Source organism: Rousettus aegyptiacus, unplaced genomic scaffold (assembly GCF_014176215.1).
Source record: "Rousettus aegyptiacus isolate mRouAeg1 unplaced genomic scaffold, mRouAeg1.p scaffold_m13_p_5, whole genome shotgun sequence".
NCBI lineage: Eukaryota > Metazoa > Chordata > Mammalia > Chiroptera > Pteropodidae > Rousettus > Rousettus aegyptiacus.
The window spans coordinates 73,593,839-73,615,307 of NW_023416308.1; the positions used below are offsets into that span (position 1 = coordinate 73,593,839).

Sequence of the window (21,469 nt, forward strand, 5' to 3'; positions counted from 1 at the left end):
GCAGTGGTTGGAGGCTTCCTAAGACTTCTTCCAGCTCTGTCATTCCGATGCTATGAGCTTGCCCCTCCCTTCCTTGTGCCTCCATCTGCAGCCTCCTTGTTCAGAAATACATCATACCCACCAGTTCCTGCCTGGTGAATGGTGCCGCCACCTCCACCCTTCCTTATCCAGCCAGAGCCAGAACTTGGCTACCATGCTGGCCTCCTCCCCTTTCCCTCTCTTCATCCAGCGAGGCCCATCTGAGATCCTACATTCTGCTAAAATCTATCTCCTCCTCTCCATCCCCCTGCATCCTTGGCCCCATCCCCCATTTTCTTGCTCCGTCTCTCGGTAACAGCATCAGCAGCCATATCTGTCCCCGCCTCATACAGCAGCAGAATTATCTTTCTGATTATGTCACTTCCCTAGGAAATAAGGTCCAAACATTTGAGGTGCTCTGCCCCCATCACCACTTCCCAGATTTGCTTCTCTAACCACTCCCCAGCCAACTCCCCATCCTTGCTTCAGGCTCTTTCTCTGGCCAGAGCTCTACACCTGCTCTTCCTCCAGTTGATTCTCACTGTCCTTTAAGGTCTGCCCTCCTCCTCCAGGAAGCCCTCCTTGACTCTCCAAACCAGGTCAGGACCCCCATCCATCAGTCTCATGGTCTCTGAGACACTTACTCCAATTGCAATTAAACAAGTGTGTGCCCTTGTGTACAATTCTGATATCACGGGAATGCCAGTTCTCTGAGAGCAAGGACACATTAGTCTTGGTCACTGCTATCCCCTAGTACCTAGCCCAGAGCCTGGCCCAGAGAGGTGGCTTAGTAAACATGTGTTAACTGAATGAATAAATCCATAGGCATTGACTGGGACTCTTAATAATATAATTTATGGAGTATCTTGGAAATGTCACGTGCTAAGCATGTGACTGCCATGAGTTATCTCAGTTTAATTCACACTATAACCCCATGAGTAGATACTATTATCCACCTCTACTTTACGGATGAGAAAATTGAGGTTCAGGGAGGGCAAATGACTTGTTCAGGGTCACACAGCTGAATATATGCACATTCTTTATCACTGTGGACCTCTCTGCGCCTCGCCCCATGTTGGCACTGAGGACCCAGATGAATCAGACTTAGTCTCTGCCCCTGTGAGGCTCCCAGTAGGGTGGGAGAGGCAGGCGTGCCAGCAAATGCTGAGGCTGACATGAGGTGCATGTGGGGCTGTGGAGAGAAAGGAATGGTGGGCCCGACCCTAGAGGGCCAGCAGCAGCTTCTGAGCAGGTGTCCTGAGAGCTGGCAGCGTGTATCCTCCAAGTGGATATAGACAAATAGAGGCGATCTAGGCAGCAGGAGGTGGGCAGGGAAAGAAAAGGATCAGAGGAGCCAAGCCTATCAGGACCATGGGTGGCTGTTTCTAGAAGAAAACCACTCCCAGGTGTGAGGCGGGGTGGGGGAGGGCATACAGGCACCCAAACCGAGGAGCCAGAGATGCATCAGGAGGCTGTAAATCCCAGGGCCGGGGCCAGCCGGAGCACAGAGACTTCAGCCAAAAGTCATTCCCCAACACCCACACTCATTAAAGATGCTTTTGTTTATACTCCTTGGACTGTCAACAGGGATGCTGGCAAAGAGAAATGTTCCCTAGTGGGACATTCAAAACCAAGAAAATGAAAATGATAAGCACAGTGAGAGAAAATGCTAACCACAGCCACTAAAAGCCTGTTAGGTGCCAGGCTCAAAGTTCGCTGTTTACTCCATCGCCCTGACCCTCACTGCTACCTTTTGGGGCAATATTATGAAAGTCGGCAGCTGAGACTGCCCATAAGCACAGGTAAGAAAGGCAGGAGTCACATTCAAGGCTTCCTAGCCTAGAGCAGTGTCTAAAACCCAGCAAGGGCTCGATCCTGTCTGGTCTCTTTCTCCATGCCCCCCTTACCTCCCTTTCCAGTCAACCCCACGTACTTTCTAAATCAACACTCCCAGTCTGGCCTCTGCCCTGAACCCCAGGACACTTTCCTGCTTTGCTCTCAGGACAGAAAGTTGTGTCAAAAATAGGGCACGTTTTTGTGAGATAGGGGTATCATCCCCACTGCACATCCTGAGGTCCAGAGAGGAGCAAGGAGCTGCCCAAGGGCAGAGTCCGAAGCTGAGAACACTGACTACATTCTGCTTTGCTCCTCCGGGTTCTGAAAGCTCTGGACTGTGTGCAGGGAGCTGGGGTGGAGGGAGGACAGGAGAAGCCAGGGAGCTGGGGTGGAGGGAGGACAGGAGAAGGAGGCAGAGGAGCCCTCGCAGGGCGCTGGGAGGGCCTGCTGGGGCCGTGGGAGGATAATTAGCTAAACCCAGGGCTTGGCTCTGAGCCCTCTGTGGTTCAAGGAGCAGCTAATAAGGCCCCAGGCTCTGGAGATCTAGTCAGGGATCCCAATGAGTCTCACCTTCCCCTCCTGCATCACAGCCATTGGACCCGGCAGGAGGTGGGACCCAGGCCAACCTTTTTTTTACCCTTTGGCCCCTCTGCTGTCAACTGAGGTACAAGCAAGAGAGATAAGACTGTCCGGGGAAGAGAGCTCCATGGGCACATAAACTCAGCTTCCTTCCACACCACATTCAGTCACACTGGAAATCAAGGAAACAACCAAAGTCCCTGGGACACATTAAAAGATTGAGGACCAACCTGAAAAGGCTCCCACTGGCCAAAGACAGGCCAATCTGAGCAGCAATAAGGATAACAACTTCCGTGGATGGAAACGCATCAGATATGTTCACATCCATGAGATCATGATGATACACAATTAGTCACTGTTAGAGGATGGCAAGGAATCAACTCATTTTTTTTTTTTGAAGGAAAATTAAGGGAAAGAATGGAAGATTTACTTTGCATTTTCTATACAAACTCTACCAGAGGATAACTAATAGCAGATGAAAAGAAGTTTGTATCTGGAGATGAATTCCAGCTAAGAAATGAGACTCCCACATTTTAGAACCACTGACAAGTAATGAATTTATACAATCGGGGCTTCCAACATCACAAAAAAGAGATACGACCAGACATTATGTGCCTCCTAAGAGAATACCACCTATGAAGCAGTCATGCCAAATAAAATTTGTGCCTGAGCCTTATGAAGCCTCTAGAACTAAGTCCTAGCTTATAGAAAATGCAGGGCACAGAGAACATGTTAAATGACATCATGAAAACAAAGCCAGCAAAATCCAGATACAGTAGCCCTGCCCCCCTTAATCCATCAGGGATACATTCCAAGACCCCCAGCGGATGCCTGAACCCTATACATACTATGTTTTTTTCCTATACATACATACCTATGAGAAAGTTTAACTTATGAATTAGGCACAGTAAGAGGCAAGCACTGCGAAACCATGAGAGTTGTTGATCTGATAACTGAGATGGCCACGAAGTGAGTAACACACGGGCGCCTTATACAGAGTGGATACACCGGACAAAGGGATGATTCACGTCCCGGCGGGACGGAGTAGGACAGCACGAGATTTCATCACACCACTCAGAACCGCTCACAGTTGAAAACTTACGAATTGTTTATTTCTGGAATTTTCCATTTAATATTTCAGGACCACAGCCGACCACGGAAAGCGAAACTGCTGATGAGGTGGGGGTGGGGAGACTATCATAGCTGGAAATTTCACGGGACGGCCAATTTCTTCAGCAAATAAATTGCAAAGATAAAATGAAAAGATGAAATGGAACCAACTGATTGCAATTATGGACCTTTGCTTGGATCTCATTCAAACAAACAAACTGTAAAATGCACACAGTTTGTGGCACAAATTGGAAACCGGAACACTCACTGGGTATCTCATGATATTAAGGAATTATTGGAAAATTATTTTAGTTGTGCTATGGTATTATGGTTAGGATTTTTCCACTTTGTTTTGTTTTGAACGAGTCCTTATCATTCAGAAATGCATCCAGAAATATTTCCGAACAAATGATACGCTGCCTGGAGGAGAGGGAGGAACTGAGATTGTTGGAGCGGAGGGATGGGCACGGGCAGCTCATCAGGCCGTCCCTTGTCTCCCCTTGTCTGCAGCTGAAATGCATTCCTAGCGGCACTGGCTCCTTGATCCAACACTCGAAGCCCTGCGGGCCAGCTCTGCTGACTCTCAGCCTCACTCCCCCCTGAACTCTGCCTCTCTCAGGACCCACAGGAATGTACACTCTGTGATGCTTTAGGCCATCTCTTCAGGCGCCCAATCCACACAGTTCCTTGTCCCTCAGGGGGTGGCTGAGCAGCAGCTTGCAGGAGCTGCCTGACCCCACACTCCCCTTAGGCACCATTGAGCTCCTGGAGGGCAGGGCTGTGTCTCACTCACACACCCAGACCCCCAGCACCCAGCACAGGGCCTGGCCCAGCTCCACAGCTGGCTTTCTGGAAGGATAACCCCTGAGCACTGGCCACGAGGCCTGGTTGGTCGGTGACCTTGTACATACCACTGGACATCACATTACCAACTGTGGTGCCTGGCAGGGACTTAAGTTTTGACTAGGCCACCTCTCTAAGTGTCGGTGTCTGCATCTACCTACCGTATCTCTAGGACTGTGGTGAGAACAACAGCGGACCATGGCCTTGGAAGTACTGCATAACCTGTGGAGGGCCGTGCACACGTGATGAGCCGTCTCCATTGGTGTACCTAGTGTGTGGTGCCCTCACACAAAAATCACAAACCTTGGGGCTGAAGTGACCTTCAATCTTCCTGCCAAGAGGAGAAAGAAAACCCTCAACAACAGCCCCCTGTGCAGGTGGGAAGAGCTAGGCCTGAGGGGTCGAGGCCTTGACTTGGGCTGAGCAGGCAGGAGGTAACGACTATGTGGGATTTGGGGCCCCCCCCCAACCCCACCCCACACCTAGTGGCCCTGTTAACTGACACTCACTACAGAACCACCCAGAAACCTCCAGATCCCACTAATGGGCTCACCACAGCACCCCATGGCACCCCTAGCCCCTGGAGTGCTCCTGACATTTTCCCTGGGGGACTCTAGCTCAGATTCAAGTGGCTGGGCTCAGATCCTGCTGGGGCAGGCCTGACGAGACTCTGCCAAGGTGTCTGAGAGACGGGACAGACAGGGAGGGTAGGGAGCCCACGGAGGGCAGCATTGCTCAGGACCCATGTGCCCGCAGGTGCACGGGTGTGAGTGCACTTGAGTGAATGTGTGTGTGTGTGTGTGTGTGTGTGTGTGCGCACACACACGCGCGTGCATGTGCATGCAGGGGCATGGCATAACAAGTGAGTTTTTCACTGTCTGAGACCCCAGAGGGCCAGCCTGGAACGTTTCTGATCAAGGCCAGCAGGGCTGTGGAGAGGTGACAGGGTTTCCTATGTCACCCAAGTTGGGTGTGGCTTATAGAGCCACAAGGCCTCTATAAGCCCTCGAAGCTAGAGGGTCCCTGGTTCTGAGCATCTGAAGTTCCTCAGTTCTCAGCTTCTGATTCCAAGAGCCTCAAATTCCCAGGTTTCAGATGCCATGACTGGAAGAGGCCAAGAACATAGGGTGCCACACCCTACCCCTAAGGAGAGCAAGCCCCCTGGCTCACCGCCTGGAGAGCAGGTCACCGACGCACCTGCAGGGGGCGCCGGGGAGTCCTGCGCACAGGGCAAGCAGTGAGCACAGCCAGATGCTCAGACCTAGGCGGGAACCCCGGTCCCAGGGCAGAGCCCCTCCCTCTGGGCTCCCCAGCTATACCATGAGGGCTACAGGTCCCCTCGGCTGGGCCTTCTGAGCCTGGTGGTGAGGAGAACCTACTCCCCGTGACCACTCCCTCTGTCCACAGAACCAGGCCTGGCCCCCCTTGTCACCGGGCTGCTGAGTTGTCTCAGGCAACTCACTTCACCTCTCTGAACCCTGCACTCCTCCTCAATAAATACGTTCTCCTAACACCCTCTTCTCAGAAAAATCATGAAAAGTGAGACCACGTGTCTGCAGGGACCGGGAGCGTGACGATGAGCAAACTGAAACCGGGCGCCCGCGTGCCAGCTCGCGAAGCTCGGCGCGCCCGTGTGCCAGCTCGTGAAGCTCGGCGCCTCACCAACATCGACTCGGCTCATCCTCGCGACGCCCCTGCCGCGGAGGCACCGTTGTTACCCCGCCCACAGATGCCCAGGATCACACGGGTGGTCAGGAGGTGGCAGAGCAGGGCGAGGTCCCTCACCACTCCACACACTGCCTCAGTGGGAGGCCGAATCTCAGGAAATGGCAGGTCTGTTTGCTCTACGGTTTCTCGTGGTTTCCAAGGAAAATGGGTAATTTCCCAGACCCTGCACTTCTCCCGACCCTGTCTTGGGAGTGGAACCAGGCCTGTACTGCTGTCCGGGCTGGGAGGGCTGGTTCTTCCGTCTCCGTTTCCTCCACCCTCCCAGAGGCGTCTTCAGGAGTGGACGGAGGCCGTGGCTGGAAGGGCAAGGCTTGGGCAACGAGGGGCAGCAGCAGCTGCTCTGGGAGGCCTCTGGGCTGGAGGACAGGCATGTGAGATTTGTCTGGGGGAGCATTTCAAAGCAGGGGTTGTTCCCAAGCAAAACCCCGTGTGGCCTCTGAAGCAGAGTCTGACCTGGGTTTCTGGGAAGAAACTGGCCTCTCCTGCGCCTGGTCCTGTAGGTGGGGTGGGGGCTTCGCCCTTGCCCATCCGAGGGGACCAGTGTCATGGGGCCAAAGGTCCGTGGACCTAGATCCTGGTCCACACACACCCTCTCTGGCCCTTCCACACGCTGTGACTTTGGGCAGGCCACCTCCTCCTCTGGGCCTCTGTCCTCTCTGTCCAAAAACTGAGTGAACTAGAGAAAGCTTGAAGGGTTAAGTGGAGCACAAGGTGCTATAGCAATATCTGTCTTTTCTCGTCGGCAGGACAGGGCTGGAAAGGACTCACAGAACCAGGTTGTTCCTTCTAGAGAGTCTGGGGCTGGGAGAGGGCCAAGGGCTGCCTGAGGACAAACAGCAAATTGGTGACCCAAGCCAGATGAAACCTGAGCACAGGCCTGACCACCCCCCAGTCCCCGCCACCTTGGCTACTCCTCTGTTCCGTCTTCCCCCTGCCCGGCCTTCCTGCAAGGTTGAGCATGGCTTGGTGTGTCCCCACCCATGTCCTCTGGGCCCGACTGGCAGAGGACCAGATGGAGCCTTCCCCTGGCCCTCAGCATGACTTTCTCCATGCCCCCTACAAAGGCTGGTCTGGGGACCACTGGAGAAAAACCTGTCTGTGTGTCAGTTCTTGGCTGGGTGTCAGAGACCTAGTTCTAAACTCCAAACTGGTGCCTGACCTTGGGCCACTCACCTGACTGCTCTGGGCCTCATCCTCTAAAGCGGCAGGAGGAGGGGTTGGGAGTGTGGGAGAACTCCCGGGCAGGGCAGGCGGCAGCCTAGGTGCTCAGGGCTGAGGGGGTGGGGCTAAGTCAGAGCCCCTGAAGGCGTGGGGGCGGGTCACAGCGAGAGACTACACACCACCTGAGGCAGGGGAACACAGGTTTTATTGGAGCGACAGAGAGAGCAAGGCAGAGGCACTCACAGGGAGGATGTGGTGGAGCAGCGTGGGGGTATAGGCAGTCTGCACCAAGAGGGTCCCCCTGGCTGCAAGGAGAGGTCAAGCAAAGAGGCAGAGGGCAGAGCCGTCCCTGGGGGTCTGGCCTTCCCCAGTGGTCAGTGGGAAAGCAAGGCAGGCAGTGCCAGGACGTTAAGCACATCCCAGCACAGGCCAGAGCTGCAAGTTAGAGAGGACCCAGCTCACACCACAGCCAATCTCCCGCCTAAAGAACCCAGACTCCCACACCTGCTCCTGCGTGCACGCCTCCGAAGCGGGGGCCTGCCCTCCCCGCAGCCCCGGCCAGTGGGGATGGCACTGACCCTCCATCTCTCTCAGTGCATCTGTTCCCGGCACCACCCGCCCCTCACCCCGCTCCCCTGCTTCATGAGGGAAATGTCACGGGCATGACCCTGACAGAAACCAGGACTGGTCTTGAGACAGGGTGTTGGCGGCACTTCCTGAGGTACCCTCAGCTGATGCCAGGCAGGTCTCTCCCCTCTCTCAAAGGGGGCTCGCTGGGCCTAGGGTGCTCTGAAGAGCAGTGAGGCTTGGAGGTGGCGGGGGGTGGGGTGCGCTGAAGCTGAGTCTGCTGATAATCATTTCTCGGTTTCCTGTTGGGTGAGTGGGCTGTGCCCTGTGGCCGCCAAGGCCAGTGTTCTGCTGTCGCTGCACACAGCCACCTCCAGCCCACTTCTGAGCATCGGCGGCCACAACGGCCCTACCAGGCTGCACCACCCCACCCCTAGGCTCCACCGAAGATGCTAGAAATGCCCCCAGATGAAACACTAACTTTCTCTGACTATTGAACTAGAAGAAGCCTGACATCCCAACAGGGGACACTTGAGGCCCCAGAGAACCTACTGTCCGCATCTCCAGGGCTATGGACCCCTCTATCAAGCTTTCATCTGGCAGAGAGAAACCCCTTTACTACACTGTTCCCACTTCACTGGATGAACTTCAGTCTCCCAGCTCAGGAACGTGCCCCCCCCCCACCCCCGTCTCCCCAGGTCAATCTGAACAAGCCCCTGCGCTAAGGGCCACCCATGAACCAGCTGGGCAATTATACAGTAGTTTATCTAAAATCAGACTTGTCTGTGGGGCAGGACAGCCTCTAGAATATATCCAAATGAATAGAGCATGCTCTCTCTCTCAACATATACGTATATGTATAAATAGATACATTTCTATGTGACTTTTTTATGCCCCCTTCACTTCTCCCCACCTGAGGTCATTCTCAGAAGAGTGAGAGTCGGACTGCACAGCCTCCACATGCCGGGCACCCACCACTGCTCAAACCAACACCCACCGCCACCCTGCCCGATGTCCTGAGGGCCCCAGAGGCATCGTGGGACCCTGCCAGGCCCGCGCCAGGACCAGCGCCTTCCTGGATCCCTAGGCTGGGTGTTCACCTCCAGACAAAGGGCGCTGTGGCCAGGTGGGCAGCAAATGCCTGTTTACTGGATTCCCCAAGGAGGCTGCTCTGCCGTCTCCGTCTGCCTGTCTCCAGAGGAAGCCTGATGGCTGGTTCTTTGGATTTCTCTCTCTCTGTCTGCGTCTGTCTCTCTCCTGCTCTCCTTCAGTCTCTCTCTCTCTAGATGATGACAATGACGATGAGACGGATAGAAGGCAGATACCATGGCCCCTCCATCCTCCTGCACTAGCCCCAGCCTGTGGCCTACAGCAGAAGCAGCGGTAGCCAGTTCAGCTTCTAACTACAGAGGCTTGTATCTTTTTTCTTCGTCAGCAGGAGTGCCAGGGCCGGCGAAAGGAGACGAGGAAAGATGCAGGCTGAGGGGGTCCTGGCCAAGCTCAGTCCAGGCCAACAACTAGAAAAATGTCCCCAAATACACACCTGGGGAAGAGGGCACAGGCAGGGGACAGGGCAGGTGGGCGAGAGCAGGGAGCAGCAAGGAGCAGCTGCTGTCAGAGCTGGTTAAAGACCACGGAGGCTTTGAGGTTGGCGGGTTCCACGCCCTCGCCGAAGGTGATGAGGAAGTACATGACCTTGCGGATCTTGGCCAGCTCCGACAGGCGCTCCCCGAACTCCAGGGCGTCAGCCTCGTTCCAATCCATGGCATCCGAGTCCTCCTTGCGCCAGAAGATGGCAGCGGGGTCCAGCAGCTGGCGCGTCATGAGGTTGGTGAGGTCGGGCGTCCAGTTCTGGGAGGTGCCCGTGATGGTGACCTTGCCCGGCTTGTCCAGCACGACGTCCCAGCGCTCGAACTGCAGCCTCTGCTGCTGGACGAAGTCAAGGCGGTACACGGACTCGGCCGGCCGCAGCAGCTTCTCGCCATCCTGGCGCTTCTCGCCGCGCTGCTTCAGGCTCTCCACGCGCAGCCGCATCTGCTTGGTCAGGTCCTCGTCCAGGACCAGCGGCATGGTGAGCTGGGGCTGCTTCGGCCCATCCTCCGCCATGGCCAATTGCTGCTGCTGCCTCTGAGGACGCCTGGGAGCCGAGTGTGCTGGGGCCTCGCAGCCAAGGCAAGAGGCCACCGAAGAGGGGCCCCGCCTACCCTGACACCTCTTGGCCACTGGTCCTTTCCAGCCCCACCCAGTTCTCAAAGTGGGATGTGTATGAGGGTGGAAGTCCCCAAATGCCTCCTCTCCACTCTTCGCAGAAGCGCTAATGGAGGCACTGCAAGCAGGCAGGAGGGTGACAGGCTCCTCGGGGACTAGACCGCTGATGTCAATTGCTGTGGCAACCACCCTGACTACCACCTCCATGGATGGGCTCGGAGCTCACTTGTTTATGAAGAAGGGAGCACTGCATCCAGGCCGTAGAGGGGATGGAGGTGGGGAGCAGGCCCTCACTGGAGGCATGGAAGGAGAGCCTGGACGACCCCCCAGCAGGAGGGCGGGGGGAACAAGGACCAGAGGGGCCTGCTGATTTGAAATCTGAAGTACCCAAGCCAAACCTTGGAGCCATCCCTGACTCAGCCTCTCCCTCACCCACCACACCCAGTTGTCAAGGCCTGTGGATTCTGCCTCCCAGATACCCTGAGAATCCCCCAAGCACCACCACCAATACCCACTGCCAGGGCCACAGCCCAGCCACCGTCATCTCTGACCTAGACCCCTGTTCTCAAGGTTTAGTGAGCATCAGGATCACCGGCAGGACGTAAAACACAGACAGCTAGCTCCCACCCCCAGAGTTTGTGATTTAATAGGTCTCTGAGGAGGCCTGGGAATTTGCATTTCTCCTAGGTGATGCTGCTGCTGGTCCAGGGACTGTGTATGGAGGATCATTGGCCCCGATGATCCTTGTCTGCTAGCTCTGCCTCAACTCTGCACCACATGGCAGCCACGTGCCCAGGTTCTTCTCTTACTAAAACCCCACCTCTTATTCTACCCGTATCAATCCTCAGTTTCTCCCAGGAGACTTGAGGCCGAGAAAGAATCTGACAAACGTCTATATCCCCAGTACCTCGGGCAGAACTAGGAGCTCAGCTATTCTATGTGGGCAAATGGAGTATGTGAGTACAGTGGGAGGTGCGAGAGAGGGGAAGTTGCCATGACACGCCACACGCACACAGAAGAGAGGACAGAGGCCTGAGCCAACGTGTTACACCTGAAAACAAGCCGATGGGTCTAGTGGACACGAGCAGTCACCTGCTAGGTAAAGGCTAGGTCAGTCGGTGGGATCTTGAACTACGTAAACAGCAGCGGGGCCAAAGGGGGAACAGAACACCTGGTCCTGTTGAGCGCTGGGGTCAGTTTTGGGGGTTGTTGGCAGCAATTCCCCCGCAGCGCCTGAGCGAATCACAGAACACAGACGTGAAAGCGCCTGACTCCCACAAAACCTTTAACTTTGAAGCAGGAGGGGCAGAGGAGAGGGGAACAACATGGCTGAGGAGTTACTGTTGGGGAAGCTTCTCTTTCCTTCATAAGAAGTGTTTCTTTCCTTCCCAGAACTAAATTTTGCTTTTTATTTGCACATTTGTTTTTGTCCGTGATATCTCCCCGCTCACTACACCGTAAGCCCTGAGAGGGCAGAGACCATGTCTGCCTTGTTTTTCACTTTAAGCCAGTGCCTAGAACAGAGCCAGCCGCATGGGAGAGCCTCAGATACTGCTTGTTGAATGGATGAACAAATGAATGAATGAATGGTGAGAGAATAGTCAATGTTATGAGCCATGGGGTCCAAGGCCAAGGACAACAGGAAGAAGATGGGTAGATGGGGAGAGAGCATAGTCCGTGACCAAGGTCAAAATGTGGTTTAGGGACAACTGTGTCGGGGTGGAAGAGCGAGGCAGATGCCTGGAAGGCGAGGCCAGACAGACTGATCTGCCAGTTGAGGACCTGTAGGGAGAGCAGACCTAGGTGCAGGCTGTGGCTGCCATGGGAACAGAAGGAGTTCAAGGCGACCGAGAGTGACAGCTGATAGAGATGTTGCCAAGAACTGAAGCTGGGGTGATGAGGGCAGGGTGTGGTGATAAGGTGTGCGGGGCTGGGGGGAGGGCAAAGGGCAGGAGCCTGTAGGGGTTTATATGGGGAGGGTGCCATCTGGAAGAAGCACTGAGGGAAGAAAATGCCTGCCTCGTCTCTGAGTCTGCAGGACATGGCGAGGAGGTGTTCAGCTTCTACTGATGGGGATCCAAGGGCCACATAGCCCTGAGGAGAGCCTGGTTTCAGCCTGAGCAGGGGGTTACAGATCTGCACGAGGAGGCTGAGGCGGAAGCTGTTACCGGGGCTTGGGCCTCACAGACAGACAGGGCAGGAGAGGTGGGGGTTAGTGGGAACCAGAGCCAGCCAGAGAGAGGAAGGAAGGGAAGAAGGGGGAGGCAGAAGGCTGTAGGTGGGACTGGGTCCTCTGCCATCCATGGACCTTTGCTCAGCCACGAGATGCCTTGAGAGGGTCCACCAAAGCTTGGATGTAGGAATGACAGAGGAGAGAAGAAACTTGCATAAATGAATGCAAAAATTGTATCGAAAAAACAAAACGACTAAGCAAACAGCTCTTTTAACCCCCAATGGAAAAAAGACTAGAAAGAAATATAGAAAATTCTTAACACTGGTTGTTTCTGGGTAAAGAAAACCTTCAATGACTTTGTATTTTTTCAAATCTTTTGTCCCCAGTAACTAGAATGGTGCTGGGGCATAGCGGGAGCTCAATTAACATGTGGTGAGTACACTGCTATATAGCTAAAGGGCACGGACTGCTCACACAAGAGGGGCAGAGGCCAGATGGGGAACAGTTAAGTGGAACCAAAAGACAGCCAGGTCCTGCCACCAGGTGCCTCCTCCAGGCCCCACCCCAGCACTGCCCACCCCCAGCACTGACTCTCAGACACCTAGGCACTCCACTGGGACTCTGCTCTCACTTCTGCTTCCTACGGCCAGGGCACAGCTGACCACCACCCTCCCCGGGCTGGGCACCCCGTGGCTTAGGCCTGCCCTCATGCCCGGAGCTGCGCCAGGCTCTGGGGGAGGTGAACTCCCGTGGCTGGGGCCAGGCCAGGCCTAGGCAAATGCTCCACCCTACTATCACATCCTGATTTCTGGTCTACCCAAAGTCTACTGCCCTGCCCTGGGGGAACGCACAGTCAGTTGGGAGGGGTCTCATGGCGGGGGAGACTTGCTGCTGAGAGGTGTCTGGCAGAATAGAGAAATAGATGGGAACCCAGAGGGTGGGGGTCACGGGTTAACAGGTGCGGATTGCCCCTTATGCAGTGGGGCCTGCCCCCCACAGGTGCCTTTAATCCTCTCGCAACCCTGTGAACCAGAAAGGCCAAGAGAAGGAATGTGACCTGCCCAAGGTCAGACAGCTAGCAAGGGACCCAGGTCTGGCTGGCTTCAAATCATCGGCCCCAGGCTGCATCAAGAACTAAAGGTACAGGAGTAGCTTCCTGGAGGAGGAGGCATGTGTGCTGAGAGTGTGAGCCCCGCATCAGAGGCTCAGCACCCCCAGAGTGAGGTGGGTGGAAAGAGTAGGGGTGCAGGTCAGCCTGAGCACTCCCGTTCTCCTGAGAAAACAGGGTGGGGCAGGGGAGGCCCTGCAGGGCAACAGGCCCAGAGGTGAGGGGTGACAACAAACAGGGACCGGTCAGCAGGGACAGGAGGGGAGGTAAGGCACAGTAATGAGCTCCCCAGGGCCTCGTGCCTCCTTTCGGTACCCAGGGGCTGTCACCACAGCAGCACCAGGAGGCAGAATGTAATTAGTCCAGAGCACCCCACCCTGCTGCAGCCTCCGGAGGATACAAGCTCCTAGAGATCAGCCTCCTGGCCCTCGAAGCCTCCAGCCAAACCAGGTGCCCCAACGCCCTGCAAGAGGAACCTTCGGCCCAGAGACAAACACAGGGCTGCCAGTCATACTACATCAATGACAGGCCTCCCCTGCAGGTTCTAGGTTCACTGGCAAGATGAGGAGCTATACCAGGGGACCAGCAGGGGCCAGGCCCAGGGCAGGAGCAAGCTGAAGCTCCTCCCTACAAATGACCAGACAGCCCATTCCTCAGGAGGGGACACAGCAGGAGGCCTACAGGAGTGAGACTGCTGGCCAGTAGCTGAGTCTGACAATTTGGGGAGGGGCTCCATTCTCAAAACTTTCTTGAGCCTTCTCTGTGCCAGGCTCCTGCTGGGCTCAGCAGGAAGACATAAGTTGGTCTAGCTCTGCCCATGGGGAACTCACTTGGGAGGGGAGACCACAGAAAAACAGGCAATTATAAGGCAGCATGGGGGGTGTGGAGCCAGCACTATAGGATTCCCATCGCCACCTCCAGCCCTACATTGAGCCCTGACTTCGCTGATGGTGGGACTCAGAGGCAGGGGACCTTGTTCTCGGCTCAGAGAAGGGGTTTGGAATCTGGAGGCAGAAAGATGAGGACAGCCCTACATCTGGAGAACAGCCCTGGGCCCCGATCCTCTCTGGGCCTTGAAGCCCACGAGTGAAATGATCCCACGCGTGGCTCTCTGAGGCCCTCCTAGCTAGGATGCCCCATGACTACCTGCGTCTACGGGATGCAGCAGTGGCCTTTGCAAGGGCCCTACAGCCTGCAGTTATCCCAATCCCACAGACCCATCAGAGGCCAGGCCCTGAGGATGCCCAAACAGGGGTGGCTCTGAGGGTCACATTCCATTCAGAAGACATGACATCATGGCTCCACCACAGTCCCAGCCTCAGCCAAGGGCACAGCTCCCTCTGATGGCTGAGGGATGTATCAGAGGACAAGAACACACTCGCTCTGCTCCTTGTGTCCTGCTGACATAAGAGTACTCACTACTATCTGTGAATATTAATTATCATAACACTGGAACCCAGCTATCATTCACTGAGCAAGGTCCTTTAAGTACAGTGTCTCCTTTCACCCTCACAACTCCCTGAGAAGGGGGCCACCCTGATATCCTGAATTTTTTGGATGAGTAACTTGAAGCTATTTATAAAGCTACCAAATGGTGAGGCTGGGGCTCGTACCTAAGCTTGTAAGACTGAGATGCGCAGTTCTAAGCTCACCCCTACAGGAAGAGCAGGAAGGGCAGGGATGAGAAAGAGGCAATGACTTGTATTTGTTGGCATGGAAACCCAGGATGCAATCCCTGCCCATAATCCTTTAGAGAGCACAAGTCCAGCTTCCACTCCAGCCTTCCCGCCTCCACAGGAAGGGAGGCTGTGGGGGTCTGGTTTAAGGGCTGCACTACCAAGTGCTGCCACAAGAGGGCAAAGTGCCAGGACCAGAGCCTAGAGCTTATCCTTTGCAATCTAAACCCTTTGGCACTGGTCTAGAACATCAGCAGCTTGGAACCATGAATCATGGGTCACTCCCACTGAACAAGTGAGAAAATCAGGGCCCAGAGAACGGCAAGAACTGGCCACGTCACACCACTTGTGCTGGCAGGGGTCTCCTGAGGCCCAGTTAGTGATCTCGGCACACTGTACATGATTCAGGCAGCTTCCACATTTTTTAGGTACATTGTGCCAAGTGGCTCCAGGGACACTGTGAGCCCCCACAGTGGGGAGGGGACACATATAAATCCCCTTGGGAGTTACACAGATTCCCAGCACCCAGCCCAGGGATCCTAAGCTGGCAGGTGAGGGGAAGGCCAATGTTGGGAGCCTCGGTTTCCCCCCACCCCAGCTCCTACACAGGTTTCCACAGTCTCATCCGCAAAGTCAGGCTGCATCTCCCCTGTCAGGTAGCGAGGGCTGCGGGCTGAGTTCACATTCCCTGGTGATCCCTCCACCCCCGGGCCTCACCTTCTGCCACAGTGACTCTCGGGAGGCGAGCGACGAGCAGGCCGCCACGAACCAGCAGTTGCCCACCTGGCCCTGGTGCAGGTCGTGGGAGCTGATGCCGTCCACAAAGAGGCGGGGGTCCTCGCAGATGTCCTGCGGAGAAGCCAAGAGACCCTGCGGTCAGCGTGGAGATTCACCTGTCTCCCCTTGCAGACCGGGGTCCCCTCACGGCCAGTCGATTTCCCCAAACCCAGTTTCCCCCAGGTGCTGCCTGGAAGGCCCTTTTCCTTCGCCTGGCTGAGGAGCTCTGCTCTTCTGCCAAAGCCTCCGCAATGAACCAGTGCTGTGGATGGACTTCAAGGGGTTGGACCCTGGGCCACCGCCCCCCTCCTGCCCTGCACATCCTTCCCTGACCAACACGTCCTTCTTCAGCACCAGCAGCCCTGCAGTGCCCACGCCATCCAGCCCTCAGGGGCCCACGGCCACGAAGCAGGGTGAAGGGTGCAGGGCGGAAACACAGACCCAAAGCACGTGTGATGAGTGCAGAGGGCGAGGAGCATCAGGGAGCTGACGTGCCAGGCCCCGTGTGGGCCCGTCCTCAGGCTATCTCATCTGACCCTCATCCGCCTGAGGAGCGTGGCACTGCTATTCCATTCAATGGACAAGGAGTGAAAGTTCAGAGAGGGCAGTGACTTGTCAAGAGCACACAGAAAGCAAACGTCACGCCGAGCAGACACCCATAGAGCTCCCAGAGGGCCCACCCCAGGCCCCTCCCCTTGGCTGATCCGCATCTCCACCCCACAGAGCTGAGGGAGAGTGCCTGCTCCCCGAGAGGGTCTACAGTGGGAGGTGGGGGAAGTAAACACTGAGAGATGCCCTCCCAGTGCCAGGCATCCTGCTGGCACTACGCTCAGTCCTCACCATGGTCCTGAGAGGTGTGCACTGTGCTCACTTTACAGATGAGCAAACCGAGGGCCAGAGAAGTGGAATAACATGCCCCAGCCGCATAGCATGGGCCTGTCTCCACTTCGGCAGGTGCTCCCAAGCTAGTTCAATCCCAACAGAGCCACTGAAGTCCTACTGCAGGCGACCAGCAGAGAGTAGCAGAGTCAGGAAGACAGAATTCAAATTCCCGCTCCCCTTTACTGGCTGTGCAACTTTGGGTCAGTGACTCAACCTCTCTGAGCCTCCATTCCCTGCCCTGCACAAAGGAGGTAGATTATTATGCTTGCAGAACTGTATAAGAGCTCTATAACTCATGGAGGCAAAGCGCTTGCAGGGGAAAATGGCAAAGGGCTAGCCGTTCTCACTTAGGTATCTGGAATCCCTGTTGCCATCTCTGCCTGGGAAAACCAGTGTTTTGCAGGGCCGCATTGAGAGCCATCACTCCCCTAAGGACATGAGCAGGTCTAGATGGGTCTTCAGGGCCAAGCTGCAAGGCAGCTTCCCCAGAGCAGAGCCTGCAGGAATAGGATCCCAGGCCACGGAAACCCTGTGAGGCCACTGTCAGGAAGCCTAGCCCCGCTCCCTACTGCTGTCATCTTATCTCCCAGCCCAGCACCCTGAGCCGGTCACACCCATGACTCAGCACCTGCCTCCCTCGGGTTTGGAAGGGCAGGCAGGACAGGAGTGGAGGGGGGCTTCATAGCTGGAGGGCCCCAGCCACAGCCCACCATGGGAAGAAAGACAGCCGCTGCCTGGCGTCACCAGGGTCTGCAGCAGAGACCCCCGAGGTGCTCCTTCCCAGCGGATCCTCCCAGCCAGGGCCCTGGACAGAGAGACAAGACCGCCCATTCCACAGAGGAGGACACTAAAGCTCAGGAGGAGGCAGTGAGGCCTGAGGTCACGAGGCAAGTAAGCAAACCTACAGGACAGAAGTGAGGTCTGCTGGGCTCCCCGCCCAGACCGCTCTTCCCCGTGGAGCAGCAACTGTCTCAGCCCAGAACAGGGCTCTGGCCCCAGACACCAACCCTGACCCTGAGAAGCAGAGACTGAGCTCAAGAGTCAGGAGGCCCACCAGGTTCGAGGACCAGCATTGCCCTGACTCACTGTGGCAGAACAGGGACCGGGGGCAAACCCACCAGCCTGGGAGGAGCAGAGAGGAGGTGGCAGTCTGAGCGAGTCCCCACTGCCAGGCTCACCAGCTCTAACCGAGAGAAACTACTTGAGGATGGTGGCACCTGGAGCCTGTCTTGGAGTCCAGAGGCCACCTTGGGGTACCATGAGTGGAACAATCACCTGGCACTGTGCAAAACAACCCAGTAAGACGGGTACTGTCAGCATCCCCATTTTACAGGTAAGGAAACCAAGGCACAGGGAGGTTAAGAAATTTGCCCAGGGCCACCTAGGAAGAGGTGTACTGAGATTCCAATTCAGGCAGTCAGCTCCAGAGCCTCCAGGTGGACTAGGATTTATGAGTGACGAGCCACCATTCCTTCACTCAACCCCTGCACCTGTCCTTAGCCTAGTGTAGGAGGTCTCACTATATAGAAATGAGACCGACGAGTCAAGGACAACCCAGACTCTCACCCTCACCACCAAAGGGCCAGGGTTCTCAAGACAGGGCTTGTCTTTCCACCTCTCTTGGGCCACCAGGTAGGACCAGAGCGCAGTGCGCGTCAAGGAGGACCCCAGCCCACAGGCAGGGCCCTGGAGGAGGAAGTAGACTGTGACGCTCCATGAGAACACAGCTGTGATGGCAGGAATCCAGAGAGATCAGAGGAGGATGCCTGGAGGTGGTGACGCCGGCGGAGCCTGCATGAGAGGCTCCAGAGGGAATGGGGACTCCACATCCACCCGAGACACATCCAGCTCCCACCTCGTCACCATCTTCCCCTGGGCTCCTAGCCACCTGTGCTTCTTTCCATCACTGTCCGCACTGAGTTTTGTCTTGGGGTCTCCCTGTCAGCTTGCAAGCTCCAGGGCAGGGCCCGGGCCCGACTCCGCCCACCTCCACTGTCAAGAGCAGGGCTTGGCAGGTTCCACTGGGGCTGTGGGCGGGAGCCCGGGGAGGGAGACGGAAGTGGCATGCAGGACTGGACTGGACAGACACCTGCTGTGAGCCTGGGGCCAGGTTACCCCGCAGGGCTGGGGTGGGGGTTGAAGGGTGACTGCTCCTCTGGTCAACATACCTCTCTCTGGGGCACAGCCTCCTGGACCTGCAGTGATCTCTCAGCCCCTCCCAGCCATTAGACCAGCACCACCAGACACAGGTCAGAGCTCATAACCACCTCCCTCAGCGGCATAACAAGAACTTCAGGTTTCCAGGCTGGGTGTGCAAACAGCAGTGTAGCAGGCAGCGGATCCAGGGCACCTCCCGCCCCTCCCGCCTCCCCATCCATCCGCGTTCACCCCAGTCGCCTTGCTCCTGCAATCTAACGCCACAGCAGGAATCAACCAGACAAGCAAGCAGGGCGACAGGCTGAGGAAGGAAGCAGGACCTCTGCCTGGGATGGGAACCAGGGCAGTGTTCTCAGGAGTTGTCCCCCTTCCCCCCCCCCCACCCCGCAACAGATTTGCCTCCCTAGCCCATGCTCCCCCTCCCCGCATGGCCATCCCATGAGCACATGCCACGGAGAGGATCATTCCTGGGCAGGGCAGAGGCCCAGGTCCTGGCCTCAGTGCAAACTGCCTGTTTGGTGGCATAAGTGAGCTATGGTGCTGCACAGCCAAGGAGCGGGACCAGGTGCTGGTATGAGGAGCACGAGCCCCGGGCATGGGGCTGGGGACTGGCGGGCCACTTTGGGAGAATTCTGCAAGATTCCGGAACGGAACTCTGTTTGTAGGACTCCTACGTGTTCCCTTCTTTGTTGCACCAAGGGACCTGCAGGCTCGCCTCCAGAGAGGAGGGGAGGCAGAGTGCTGGACAGGGGGTGGAGGGTCCTCTGCCCATGCGGAGATGGGAAGGGATCCCACTCATGCCCTGGGCCTGAGAGGAGGGAGCTCCCCATCTCCTCGCCCCTTTACGTCCAGCCTCTGGGATTCCCTGTGAATCACAGGTCTTACTGACAGTCCCATTCTCTTATCTCCCTGGAGAGGCCTGTTGGGGAGGCCAGCAGATGATTACTGAACTGGAAGGAATAAACAAACAATGGGGGAGAGGAGGAGGGTGTGAGCTTGAGGCAGGTGCCCTGGGTGGAGACAAGGACGAGGAAGATGAAGCTCGGCCCCTCACCTGCAGAGTCCACAAGAGATGGGACTTCCCAGGCAGGGCCAGCTCTGGGTCCCCAACACAGCGTTGGCAGGCGGGCGAGAAGAGAGCCCATTTGTCATCTTCCTGCCATGTATGTGACACCACAGAGGCCTCAAGTCATTTCATCCTCCAGAACCATAATTGGCAAGAATTATTCTCTCCATTTACAGATGAGACAACAGAGGGCCAAAGGAGAAGAAATGACTTGTTCAAAGTCGCACCTCCCATAAGGTAAGGCTAAGTCCATCTGGCTCAAAAACCAGCCTCCTCCTTCCACTTTGGGAGAAAAACAGAGGGAGGCCGGCAGGTAGCAAGGCTGGTTCAGGGGTTCCCCAAGAACACAGATGCCGCGACACCAACACCAACTGCCCTAAAGAGGGGAGGGAGGCGAGTGGGAGAGCAGAAGGGCCTCCCCTGGGCTGTCGAGAACGTTGGCTTTTTGCTCTATTTGTAAAGTCAGGTCACAGAACCCAGGAAGTGGGACTCCAAAGAAACACAGCTGCCTCGGGCCAAAGTTCCACCTGACTGGCCAAGGGCCAAGCAGCTGGGAGTTAACAGTCACCCCACTGGGCCAGTTCCACCCCACCCGCCTGAGGTAAGCCAGGCCCGACTTCCTGCTCCACCAGCCACCCATCCTGTCAGTGGAGTGAGGGCCTGCCAGTCACACTGGCCCTACCGCCACCCAGCAGGCTTGCTGACACATGGACCACCCATCACAGCCCACAGGGTCTCACCTCCTCACCCAACACCACTCAGCCATGCCTGGCCTTGAGCCGCCTCCTCAACCTGGAACCGATCCCCCGCTCCTACCCCTGGGCTCCACTCAGACATCCCCATCTCAGCACCAACCACCTCATGCTGTCTGTCACCAGCCTCCACATCCAGGGAAGGGGCAGCTCTGCTGCTCCTCTTTCAGTGTCTAGAGAGGACCAGGCACCAAGCGCAAGGAGGAAGGCAGTGAAGGAGAGGACAGGGTGGCGGGACTCCTGAACTGGCAAGGGAAGAGGTTCGGAGAGGGCAGGTGACTCCACCAGGGTCACACAGCAGGGGGCTGCTGGGCCCGGCCAGCCTGGCATTTCTTCCAAATGCCATTTGGCAGCAAGTCCAAACTTTCCCAGCCTGGCCTCACCGGCTTCCTTCAGAGCCTGGATCTAAAATGTCTGCGTGATGGCAGGAGAGGGTGAGGATGGGGCAGCGAGGGGGTGGAGTGGGAGGAGGGCCGAGAGCTCGAGTGTCTGCCCTCCACCTACTTGAGCCTGAGGTCTCACAAAGGCCCTTTGAGAGTGGCCTCCTTCTCCATCCACCAGACAAAAGAGAGATAGGAAGGCGTGGGAGTGGGGGACCCAAGAGGCGGGAATCTTGAGGCCTGGCCAGGAGGTTCCTGGGAGTTTCAGAGAACCGAGTCAGGGGACAGAAATTCTATTGTGGCTCATGGGGATAAGGGACTCTTTATCTGGTGTCAGGGAGGGGGGCCAGGGGTGGCAGGCATCCTGGGTCGCAACCTAGATCTGCTGCCAGCTCCCTGAGTAATGGGGGCACCCTCCTTTCCTTCTCAGCCTCAGTTTCCCTTCCTT

General features: G+C 56.4%; 2 protein-coding genes across 2 annotated transcripts in view; both read right to left on the reverse strand.

Annotated features, from left to right (window-relative positions):
• Window positions 1–21,469, reverse strand: part of CAPN5 (calpain 5) — a 51,510-nt gene that overhangs the window by 14,496 nt on the left and 15,545 nt on the right. Inside the window, exon 3 of the mRNA XM_016161614.2 lies at window positions 15,725–15,856. Coding sequence (XP_016017100.2) covers window positions 15,725–15,856 — 132 coding nt within the window. The remainder of the gene's footprint in view (window positions 1–15,724; window positions 15,857–21,469) is intronic.
• On the reverse strand, window positions 8,548–15,714 carry LOC107519195 (olfactory marker protein). The gene has a single exon (XM_016161615.2). It carries the CDS (start codon window positions 10,255–10,257, stop codon window positions 9,457–9,459), a length of 801 nt encoding a protein of 266 aa, XP_016017101.2. The 5' UTR covers window positions 10,258–15,714; the 3' UTR covers window positions 8,548–9,456.